The sequence below is a fragment of the Lynx rufus genome, unplaced genomic scaffold (genome assembly GCF_022079265.1).
Source record: "Lynx rufus isolate CCGP_SWC_20201006 ecotype Redwood Valley unplaced genomic scaffold, mLynRuf1.p SCAF_27, whole genome shotgun sequence".
NCBI lineage: Eukaryota > Metazoa > Chordata > Mammalia > Carnivora > Felidae > Lynx > Lynx rufus.
In genome coordinates this window covers 1,814,124-1,825,996 of record NW_025814842.1, presented here as the reverse complement: position 1 = coordinate 1,825,996, position 11,873 = coordinate 1,814,124, and the positions used below count along the sequence as shown (strand labels likewise).

Here is an 11,873-nt window from a genome sequence, read left to right as displayed (position 1 = left end):
TCGCGAGAAGTCGCGGCCCACGGAGGGGCCACGGAGGCCGAGGGGCGCACGCCTTCAACGCGCCTGCGCTCTCCGCACCCCGCCCCCGCCCTCCGCAACCAGTGCCGTGTGGCGCCGTATTTACAACCCGCGATCGGCCCCGCCCCCCGGCGCCGGGAGCCCGCCCCCCTCCCCAGCAGCCAATCCCGTTCTGCGGGCAGCGGCGTTGGCCCCGCCTCCAGCGGGTGGGCGCGCGGCGGGCGCAGGGGGCGGTGGGAGGGGAGGGCCCCGCGCGGCGCCGCTAACCTGTGCTTACCGAGCGCCTGCTGTCTATCGGCTCCTTCGCGACCTCCTCCGCCTGCAGAGCATCTCCGGCCGGGGCCTTGGGCGAGTGACCGAGCCTCTCCTGGGTTGTCCCCAGGTTTGTCGGAGAGGGTGGTGACTTCACCTTGCAGGCAGGTGCGAAGCTCCCCGTGAGATGCCCACTGCATAGCGAGCGCTCGCGATCCCTGCTCTTTGTATCCATGGCTTTTCCTTAACGGAGGTAATCTGTACGTAACAGGGTTGACCATCTTAGCCGTTTTTAAGTGTACAGATCAGCGGCGGGAAGTACGTTCACGCTATTCCGCAGCCTCCGCCACCATCCACAGGACGTTTCCACCAGTGATGGTTTCACAGCGGACTGCCTTCCGAGGGGAGGCTCTGTCTTCACTCTCTTCTTGCCCAGCAGTCAGTCACTACGGAGTCTCCACCTGCTGAGTCCTGAGACACAGAAGGGCCCTGCCCTCCCCGAGCTTTTAGCAGGTGAGACAGCAAGCAAACAAGGACCCCAACCGCTCCTTTGCATCAGAGTAACCGCGGTCAGGCCTCTCCCGGCATAGACACAAAAATAAAATCAGTATCCTTTGCCCATTCCAGCTATCGCTTCCTCAGCTAACACCTCAAAGCAGTGGGTGGTCTCTCTCCACAGTCTCCTTTTCCCTAAGTCCCCTTCACTCCTCTCCCTGGGAAAGAGGTCCCCTTCAGCACGCAGGCCGTGCTGGCACAGGGAAGGATGGCAGAGGGCAAGTGCACACAGGGTGGGATGGCACGGGGCAGGTGCACACAGGGAGGGATGGCCAGGACAGGTGCACACGGAGAGGGATGGCCAGGGCAAGTGCACACGGGGAGGGATGACACGGGGCAGGTGCACAGGGGGAGGGATGGCTGGGGCAGGTGCACACAGGGTGGGATGGCTGGGGCAGGTGCACATGGGGCAGGGGCACACAGGGAGCTGGGAAGACAGTGGTGACATTCCAGTTCTTAAGCTGGTGACAGGTGATGGATAGGTCATTTTACTAACAGGATTCAAGACTTAAGATACGTGTTTCGCCTGTGTTGTTTTGTGTGCACATCATTTTGCTCAGCCTGTCATAACAGAGTACCACAGGCCATGAGGCATAAACGACAGAAATGCAATCTCTCTCAGTTCTGGAGGCTGGGAGGCCAAGGGGCTGGTTCCTTCAAGGCTGGGAGGCGACTCTGTCTGGGGCCTCGCTTGTGGGCTTGCTGGCCGTCTTCTGTGTGTGTGTTCACATTACTTCCTTCCATCTCTGTGTCCACATTTCCTCTTTTGTAAGGGCAGAGCCACACTGCATGAGGGCCACCCTCATGACCTCCTTTTAACTTGATTTCCTTTGCAAAGATCCTGTCTTCAAATAAGGTCACATCTGAGGTCCTAGGGTTTAGTACTCCCACATATCCTTTTAAAGCCCATAACAGTATTCATGAAAAATTATAGAATGAACTGTTTTAAAATGTTATTTCCCTTGAAACATTTATAAGAATGGTTAAAGTAAATTTTTAAAAACTGGCGAAACCTAGTGCCGATGAAGAGAGTGCGCGGCTGGAGCCCTCCTACATTGCTGGTAGGAATGCAAAATGGCATAGCCCCTTGGAAAACAGTTTGGCGGGTTTGTAAAAAGTTAACTGTAACTCTACCAAGCAAACCAACACACACACTCCCGGGTATTCGCCTAAGAGAGATGGAGGCTGACATTTGCACAGAAGCCTGAATGCAAGTATTTTTAGTGGCTTATCCGTAATTGCCAAAAACTGGAAAGCACCCAAGACTCCTTCAACTGGCAAACGAACAGATAGACTGTAGGACGTCTGTACATCGGGACACTAACTCAGCAGTGAACACCAACTGGTGTAGCAACACAGGTGAACCTGAGGTGTGCTCTGCGTTGAGCCAGCCTCAAGACTGTATCCTGCGTGATTCCATTTAGAGGACGTTCTGGACAAGGCAAAACGAGAGCGACAGGTCCTTCCCGGGGGGGGGGGGAGCGGTTGTGGGAAGGGCTGAGTACGGAGGGGCAGAGGGAGGTTTCAGGGCTGATGAAACCGCTCTTTATCTTGATGGTGGTGCTGGTGGTTCCTGGACTGTGTTGGTCAAAATTCATAAAACTCTGCATTCAACAGGATAAATGTTGTCCTATATACGCTGTGGCTTCATTTTGAAAATCTTTTCAAATGTAGTTTTCTCCCCAGCCAAGATTTTCCTCCTTAGGAAGAAGGGGTACATAATGAAGATTTAAATGAAAGCATTCAGAGGTGCTCAATTAATGTTTCCTCTGGGCCAGCAATTCCCAAACGACACCCTGAAATGGTGGCCTGCAGAGAGGGCTGTAGGGTACCCCCCTGGATGAGATAAAAGTGTTCCCCGGCCAGATAGGAGCAGGAGACAGGTAATAAAATTTCAAAGGTTTAATTACAGCCAGACTTCTCAGACCTTTCACCAGAATAAGGTGTGGTGCAATTTTAAAGAGTGTTCCTGTGAGTTGCCTACATCTGGGGGGGCTTGGAAAAGGTTCGTCTGAATTACCTAGACATTCAGGTGCCCAGGAACCACAATCTCACGCTACCAAAGCCTTCCTGGGAACTTGAACAACTCCAAGACCACGTGGGGAGTGCCAGGACTCAGGCTGAGATGAGACCACCCCTTCCCTTGATGGGGAGGAGAGAGGGGGAGCAAGACCATAATGTCGCCAGGTCCCCTTTTGAGGTGAAATGTGCCAGATCGAGCGAGAGGTCATGGTCGCAAAACACCGTGAATGTGCTAAATACCACTGAGGTGTTCCCTTTAAATTGGTTGATTTTTATCTCATGTCAGTTTCACCTCAATTAAAAAAAAAAAAAAACATAAAAAACCAACCCTCCACCCAGTTCTCCCCTTAGCTGTGCACCTGCCCTTGCTGAGATAGCCACACATTCTCTCCTTGTTCCCAGACGAGGTGGCAGAGGCCCAGAGAAGTGAACCAACTATCCAAAGACGCACAGCGGTGTAAGAGGCAGAGTCAGGACCAGAAGCAAAGGCGGGGCTCCAGAACCAGCAACGGCCTCCGCTCCAGCCCCCCCAGCCCAGAGGGATCTGTGAGCAGGCCGGCGCCGCCCCGGAGAGGACCTTCATCTCCCCCTCTTCCAGGCCCTGGCTGCCTTCAGGCTGCTGGACCCCAGCTGTCTGTCTGTCTCCACAGCAACTTGACCGGCCATGGCCCACCTTCGGGGACCCCGGACCCCCGTGCACAGGCAGCAGCCTCCCCAGGCTGACAGCCAGGCTCGGTGTCCGTGTTTTCGTCTTAGCTATCCCAGCGTCCCATGCTGCCTGCAACTCTTTCTGGTTTCATAACCAGCGTGGCCACAGAGAAAAGAGAAAAGTAACTGTGGCTTAGGCCAGGAAATGTCAACTGCCTGTGATAGAGGCATCAGGGAGATTCTGAGTGCTCCTGGGTGCTGGATGGGTGTGAGCACCAGTGAGGGGAAATAAAACAAAGCAGAGGCGTGAGTCACAGATTCAACCTGTATCTTTGCAGGCCACAAGATCTGAGAGCGGCCCCAGGAGTCCTGGTTCATCCTGCGTGCACGCGCCCTCAGCCCCACCCCAGTCTCGTCGCATTGTTTTGTTCCCGTATCTTACTGGGTGGTGTGGGCCAATCCCGGGACGGTAGGGCCGTTTCCTAGCACCTGTGTGACCACGGTGGGTCTTCCAACCTCCCTGACTCCGTGGCCTTACCTGTATGACGCTGGAAGCAAGAACCCTCAGCTCCTGCAGTGGCTATGCATATGAGAGAGAGGGTGTGTGCAGGGAGACCAGCGGGGAGGCTCTGCGGGGTCCTGACTGCAGGGTGGTGTGGGAGAGAGGCTGGGGGAAGAGGGCAGGCTTGGGACTGGCTGATGGAGGGAGGGGGCAGAGGAGTCAAGGGTGCGCTGCACCAGAGGTAGGAGATGCTGAAGAACATCTGGGGGCACAAATGCTGTGAACTTGGCTTTGAGCGTGCACACCCAGAAACACCTGCCGCACAGCATAGCTGTTGGGGAGACTGGAGGATGCCTGCGTCTTGAACTTGGAGAAAGAGGTGCTGGCTGGAGACGGGACCATGGAAAGTGATGTCAGAGGCTGTCAGCACCCTAGGGGTCTGCCAAGCCCGATGCACCTCACCCCAGACCGGGTCCTGGCAAACCCTCTCTTTCACCTTCAGCTTCACCCTCCTGGTCGCTGTGATCACCAATACGGGACAGATGCCACAGAGGCTACATTTCATTCAAGAGGCAGCAGAGAAGGAAAGGGGACCCTGGTTCTAGCTCACGGAGTCTGAGGAGCACTGGAAGGGTGAAACCCAGCCCCCAACTCCATCTGCTAAGGGCTACCCTGGGGTGTGGACAGGAAGGCTGGGGACCCCTGGAGGGAGGGAAGTCCCCAGCTGAGTTGTACCCGAGCCCTCATGGTCCCCACACAGGCTAATGTGTGCAAAATCAGAAAGGGCAAGCCAGCTCAGGGAGTGAGTGCCCACCGGCTCTCAGGAGGAAGCCAGAGAGATGTCAAACGCCCTGCCACCCCATGGCTTCCGTTACCAGTATGAGGGGCCGGTCCCTGCTTGCACACCTCCCAGCTCGCTCCTCTGGGCCACCCAGACTGTGTGCCCCTCTTCTGCAGGACGCTCCCCAACGGGCTCTCCTTCCCTGCCCATCTGTCTCCGGGTCAGAGACGTGCTCCCCCACATCCCTCTCCTCTCGCAACAAAGCCTCGGAACAACACAGTAGTGAGCACGGGCTGTTTCCAGCCAGGCCCCCTCGTTGGCAGATCCAGCCTCTGCCCCGTACAAGACGCCAGGACCCCGGGCGAGTCACTGGGCAGTGTCCACGCTGCAGGCAGGTGGGGCCGTTCAGAAGTCTTCATGTGCCCTCTGTCAGGCTCCAGGCCTCGACAGGACCTGCTGGTTCTCTTAGAGTTGCCGGAACGCTCACATCTCTGCCCAGGGCCCTCCTTTGCTGCTTTCCTAGCTTAGTCCGTTCGGGCTCCTATAACACGATCCCGCAGACCAGGGCGCTTATAAACAACAGACGTGTGTTACGCACAGTCCTGCAGGCTGGACGTCCAAGATCAAGGTGCCGCGTGGCCACATTCTGGGGAAGGCCCTCTTCCCAGTTCGCGGGCAGCGCCCTCTCGTCGTGTCCCCACATGGTGGAGAGGACTGGGGAGCTCCCTGGAGCCTCTTCTGTAAAGGCACTGGTCCCAACCATTGAGGGCTCCTCCCTTGTGACCTAAGCACCTCCCAGAGGCCCCACCTCCCAATACCATCATCGCTGGGGGTCAGGATTTCAAAATACGGATTTTAGGGGGACACCAGCATTGAGGCCACAGCACCTCCCAGGTCCAGCTCAGGGTTTGATGTTTACGGAATTACCTTATCAGAGCCAACACCACCAGTCTGCCCCAGGGCCTTTGCCCGGTGCTCCGCTCTCCACCTAGGCTGCACCTCCTCCAGGAGGCCTTCCTTGACCAGCCTCTCCCCCAGCACTCTGCCCCTGCGGCTCGTTTTCATCAGAGCGCTTGCCATTCATTCTCTGCCCCACCTTCTTTAGAACGTGGGCTCCATGAGGGTCGGCTCGGCACGTGTCTGCCCAGTGGCAGCTGCGTCTGTGTAAGCAGGGGGACCGGCGGGGCTGGAGAGAGAGGAGTCACTAAGGGCTTAGGCAGGGGGTAAACTACTTCCTGAATGACTTAATTCCTTCATCTATTTGATCCATGGGGGGTGGGGGGGTCTGTCTGCACCGGACCTCGGGGCATCCGTGCCTGCCCGGGGCTCCGTCCCGCCCCTCTCTATGCCCCCCCTCACTGGATTCCAGTTTTCCTCCCTTCGCCACCTGGTACCCGGCACGATCTGGACCTCCAGCTGCCGGCAGAGGAGAAAGCTGACCCTCTGGGGCTCAGAGCCAACCTTCCAGGGAGGGCGGCTTAGTCGCGGGCAGCCCCAAGCTCCCTCCCTTCCCGGGAGGGGGCCCCGTGGAACAGACCCCGGCCGGCCTGCTCCTCACGCAGCGCACGCTCACGCAGGTGCACGCGCGGCCCTGACAGGGGCTCTGAGGACTTACCAGCCCCAGAAACTTGGGGCGGATCTGTCTGTGGAACAAAGAGTCCTTTGCGAGGGGTAAGTCCCGGCACTTCCTCCCAGCCCCGTGACGCCTCTGACCAGCGGCTCAGGCTCTGCAAACTCAGCTCCAGGTTTTGTCTTTGTGGCTTGGGAATTCTGCAAGGAATCATTCCCATCTACCACATTTGCATACGTTATATAATTGTCGCCAAATAGACATAAATGCATATTATACTTACTGTTCTGAACCTTTTTCTCTCAGTTGGTATATTTCAGAGAGCTGCCCACACCAGGGTATGATGGAACTACCACTGGTTTTAAAATAATTCCTTTTTTTTTTTTCACATTAAGTCATGCAGGAACGGGGTAAAAATCCAAATAGGTAGAAAACGTTTACAATGGACAGGGGTGTCCTGCCTGCTTGCCCCCTCAAGTCCCTCACTGTGACCTGTTTCCGGGATTTCCTTCCGAGGCCGTTCCATGAAACACGTACGGGCGAGTGTGGACACGTAAGCGTGCAGATACACAAATATACATCGACCAGAGTATCACAAGGTTTTGTAATATTGAAGGACTCTTTCTCCAACATTCTCATCCCTCACCCATCAGCTTTCAGCCCACCTTCGCCGAGCAGCTGCGAGGCACCAGGCACGAGGCAATAGTGAGACGCAGTCGGGTTTGTCCCCTGCTCACGAACATGCTGTGACTCCCTGTTGCCCGGCATATCCCGCCTGGCTTCCGGGGGCGACAAGGGAGGAGGCCGCGCACCCTGGGCTCAAATCCCAGCTCAGCCACCGAGGGTGAGTAAACAAGCCGGTGCTACACCTCCCTGGGCCGCAGGCTGGTGACAGAGGCTTGCAGTGAGGCTAGGTGCTGGGTAAAGCTTCCCGCACCCTCGTTTGGCATCCTGTTAGTTTCAGCGCCCGCGTCCCCTCGGCTGCCCACAGTGTGCGTGTGCACATCGGCACGGCTCACGGTGCACCCCGCGGGCTCCCACCGCACACGGATGCCGCAGGCCAGGGCCCGGGCTCCGTGCCTCCAGCCGTCAGTGCAGCGCCCCCACCCGCCCATCACTCGTCCGCTCATTCCGCAGTCATCCCCAGGCACCTGCTCTGGGCCAGGCAGGACACAGACCCGTAAGGCAGGGCCTGGTCCCAGGTGCCGAAGGGGCAGCAGTGCGGACACGTGCAGAAAGGCAGTCGTCACCTGGTGGGTTGGTGCGGTGACAGAGGACGCTCTGAGTATCTGGCCCTTCAGGGAAGGAAAGGAGGCTCTTGGGTGAGGACCAGAAGCAGAAAGGTTCCAAGCACTGAGGACAGCGCGGGCGACAGCAGGGAGGTGAGTGAGCGGTGTGCAGGTGTGTGTGGGTGTGTGCACAAGTGGGTATGTGTGCACATACATGTGCATACCTGAGTGTGTGTGAAGGACGGCTTTGTCCCAGATGCCTGTGGCCCCCAGGCCCGGCTCAGCTGCAGCCTGTGGACAGATCCAAGGGGGCTGAAGTGCACTTTGGTCCGAGTTCCGCACCAGAATTTCCATTCCCTTCCCTGGGGCTCCTCCTCTGCTGGGGACAGGCCAGGAGGCTTGGCCTGCTTGCAAACACAGCCTAACGCAGGGCCGGTGCCCCCAGGACCCCCCCACGGGCCCTGGGGGGTTGATTCCGGGGTCCCAGCAAGACTCTTCTTCCCGCTGCTTGAAGCTGCGCCACGGTGGTGCTCTCCCACGGTGGCCCGTCCTCCCCACCCCGTGGTGTCACCTCCCAAGGAAGCCGCCCGCGCCCTCATCTTGTGAGTAAGTCAAGTAAGCCAAGACGCTTTTTAATTTGGGTTATTTTGCGGGGAAACCGGGACGAGCACGCACCCAATCATTAAAGAGGACTTACCTCCGAGATGGCACGAGGTTGGGGAGGATGTTTCTATCGCTCGTTTTATACAGGTTTCTCTTTTTTAAGCGGTGAGATCCCAGTGTGGTCTTCAGGTCACAGGTGCCAATTCCACAGTCGCGTGACCTCCGACGCGCCCAAAGTGGACCCTTGTGTACTACTCAGATGCCTGTGTAATTTTCCTCAGTCATTCTGGGTTCAAACTGGGTCAAATTCAAGGTCCTTCCCCAGTTCCAGCCACCTGGGTCGATCCCGAGCTCGGTGTCATGGTGGCTGGCACAGAGGGGGCATGAACCTCTCCACCCTGGGTCTTCCTGGTCCTGTGTTGGGCTCTCCGGCCCTTGGGTGTGCCCCCCCGGGATTACTGATGCTATGTGTCTACCTGGCTGGGCCACGGCACCCAGATATGCAGTCACACATTATTCTGGATGTTTCCGTGGCGGTGTTTTGGGGTGAGATTAACATTTAAATCAGTAGAGAGTGAGTCAAGAGATGACCCTTCATAATGTGGGGCAGCTTCATCCAATCCTCTGAAGGCCCGAATAAAACAAAAGGCTGACCTTCCCTGAGCAAGAGGGACTTCTGCACCCAGGCCCCTCCCTGGCTCTCCTGCCTGCTGGCCCAGCCCGCAGATTCTGGACTTGCCAGCCTTCCTGATCGGATGAGCCAGTTCCCTAAATACACACACACACACACACACACACACACACACACACACACACACATCCCAGTGGTTCTGTTTTGCTGGAGACCCCTAATACACCCCCCATGAGGCTGGGACCGCCCCCCCCTCCCAGATGTAAGTGTGTCCTCAGCCCTCTCTCAGGTGCATGGGTCAGTCCAGAGCCTCCTTGCAAAGCACCCCACCCCCGAGATCCACCAGAGATCCTTGTGGCCAACTTTTTCACCCAGCTCAAGACGGGGTATAAAAAGATTGGGAGTTTCTCCTGTACTCTCCCACCAGCCAAGGATCAGTTTGCGGGCCATACCTGACCCCCACGGCTTGTCCCACCATACTGCCATTTCTAATTTCCTGCTGTCGCTCCACAAAAGTACCAGAGACTTCTCCAGCCACTACTTGCCAACTGCCTGGGCTCCCCCCCACCCATCTATCAGTTAAGATGAGGGGTACCAAACCGCAGAGGCTTCAGATAGACATTCATTTCTCTCTCAAATTAAAATCTGGGGATAGGATGTAACAAGGCTGAGAAGCATCCCTGCACCTTGTACACCAAGGCTCCTTCGAGCTTCCCACTCCATCCTCCTCAAGGCATGGCCTTTGTCCTCATGGCCTCAAAATGGTGGCCGGGGTTCCAGCCATCACATTCAGATTTCAGGTAGTAGGATTCCAGGAAGTGAAGAAAAGAGGCATGAGGAGCATGCTAATTATCTTTTGTGCTAGACACTCCTGGAAGCAGCTGCTTCTGGCTTACATGCCATCGGTCAGAACTTAGTCACATGGCCACAGGCAGCTGCAAAGGAGGCTGGGAGATACGGTCCTTCATTTTGGGAGCCGTGTGACTAGCTAAAAATTGGGGGTTCTATTATCATGGCGGAAAGCGAGCAGATACAGGGGACAACCAGTAATTCCTGCCCTACCCAGGATCTGGGACCAAGGCAGGAGAACAGAAGTCTCCTTGCCCCCCAGGCTCAGCCTCTCCCCCGGTGAGGGACACGGGCATCAGACAGTGCCCACGGCAGGTCTGCACAGAGCAGGCAGCACGGCCCCCCAAGACAAACGGGACCGACCTCCCCACCGTCCTCCAGAAGGCCCAGAAAGGACAGCCCGGCTTCAACAGAGCCCCTAGCACGTCCTCCCCGACAGCGGTCTTACGCCAAGAGGGGGCCCGGCCGTGGCGTCCAGCCGGCACACTGACGGGGTGTTCGGCACGTGCCGGACACACGTGAGTCCGAGGCTCCCGGCTGCCCACCCGGGCCACGAGGCCACACCTCCCGCCCCTGATGTGCGACAGGCCGACTCCCGGGTTCCACGGGTTCCGCCTGCTGCTTCACCCGGGGGTGGCTCCCGCCGTGGGGCAGGGGGCTTTGGTCCCCACGTCCTGCAGGGGTGCCCCCGAGAGCCTGAGATGCGGGCACGGGCCCGGGAACCACAGCAGGCGCCGAAAGCCCAGCCAGGGAAGGTGGCGACGCAGCTCACGGACGGCGCTCAGTCTCCCTGTGACCTTGTCTTTCTGTCTTGATGAAAAGTTAGGACCTTGGTTTCTGCGGCCCCAGTTTACGCGGCTGCTTCCACGTACCCTGCAAAGCTGCCTCATCCCAGCCGTCCTCCACAGTGTCCTCCACACAACGGGGTGTGGACAGGGACGTCAGAACACAGTGAGGGGACGGGTGGGTCACGGGAGTGCAGGATGTTCTCGTGCTTCCCCGACGCTGGCTTATTCCGGAGCCTACATATACGTGGCGACGGGATGGTGTCACCCTGCCTGCCGGCCAATCGTGAGGTGTGAGGGTTAATTCTGTGCGTCAAGTTGCCCAGGCCACAGTACCTAGGTGATGGGTCAAACACCAGCACGCACGGTGCTGTGAAGGTGTTTTTCAGGTGAGATTAGCATTTACATCGGTAAGGAGTTCGGCGGAAGGCCCGCCACAGTGTGGGTGGGCCTCACCCAATCAGGTGAAGAGCGAAAGCATTCTCCCAGGGCAGAAACTGTGGGCTGGAGCGATCCTGGGAAAAGCACCCACAACTGGGAATGACCCAAAAGATGCCTGAGGCTCCCACGCGGTGTCCTCGAGAAGGGTTCTGAAGTTCCATCAGTGGCCCTTCCTCCGAAGGTGGCTGGTGAGGCACCCGCCGACTGCAAAGGGCTGAGGGACGCTGGGGCTGGCTGGTCCCTGCCGGGGCCTCGTCTCTCGAATCCACCTCTGAGGCAGAGAGAGCCCTGGGTCTGGGGCCAGCCTCTCTGGCCTTCCCCCGTGTGCCGGGCCCGCCCGCTGACCTCCTCACTGTGGCCTCCTTGGCCTCTTGGTGCTGCCCCGGTGCTTGCAGGGGGTGCTGGGGGGCACCGGGCTGTGGCGTCGGCTTCCACTCTCTGTAGACCCTGGAGGGGTGGGGAGACTTTAGCCCGTGGTCAAGGCCGACTCCAGCGAAGCCAGAGTCCCGATGGCTGGGTCCCTGCCCGGTACGGATGCCCCGCCCACTGGCCACCCTCGGTCAGGGACCCACGCGGGCACTCCGCCTCCTTCAGCTCCGCCCATGCCCGGCCCCTTCTGGGCCCCGTGGGACTGTGACTCCCTAACCTGGGGGGCTCCACGTCCCCACACGCTCTGGTAACGCAGGCCCGTCGCCAGGACCCCCCTGAGCTACCTGCTCCCCGCAAGGGACACGTGCACTTAGGATGGGACAGCCCTCGGGGAACGCCTCCCACCCCTCCCGTTTAAAGACGCGCCGTTTAAACTGGCCTGTACCACCGGCCGTTACTCAGCCTGCTCTGGTCTGGGAGCTTCTGGCCCCAAGGACACAGCCAGCAAACACACGCCCCGAGAGCCCTTGAAAAGAAGGGCATAATGATGGGAAGGTCTTAACCTGCTCGGACACAGTAGCGGCAGGGAGCAGGTTAAAGGTCCAGGTAGGGGGACTA

General features: G+C 58.2%; 1 protein-coding gene and 1 long non-coding RNA gene across 3 annotated transcripts in view; one reads left to right on the top strand and one right to left on the bottom strand.

Annotated features, from left to right (window-relative positions):
* The first annotated feature begins 266 nt into the window (after positions 1-266).
* LOC124519193 (uncharacterized) lies at positions 267-3,805 on the top strand. Of its 2 annotated transcripts, XR_006964047.1 has the most exons (3): positions 267-438; positions 542-783; positions 3,250-3,805. It is a non-coding gene; the product is annotated as an uncharacterized LOC124519193 (long non-coding RNA). The 2 variants fall into 2 exon arrangements; XR_006964046.1 differs by having other exon boundaries at positions 267-783.
* A 3,406-nt stretch (positions 3,806-7,211) lies between these two features.
* The window catches only part of LOC124519345 (kinesin-like protein KIF19), a 45,481-nt gene continuing 40,819 nt past the window's right edge, over positions 7,212-11,873 (bottom strand). Inside the window, exons 24-25 of the mRNA XM_047089530.1 lie at positions 7,802-7,868; positions 7,212-7,504 (exon numbers count right to left, since the gene is read on the bottom strand). Of these exons, the coding sequence (XP_046945486.1) occupies positions 7,212-7,504; positions 7,802-7,868 (360 nt within the window). The remainder of the gene's footprint in view (positions 7,505-7,801; positions 7,869-11,873) is intronic.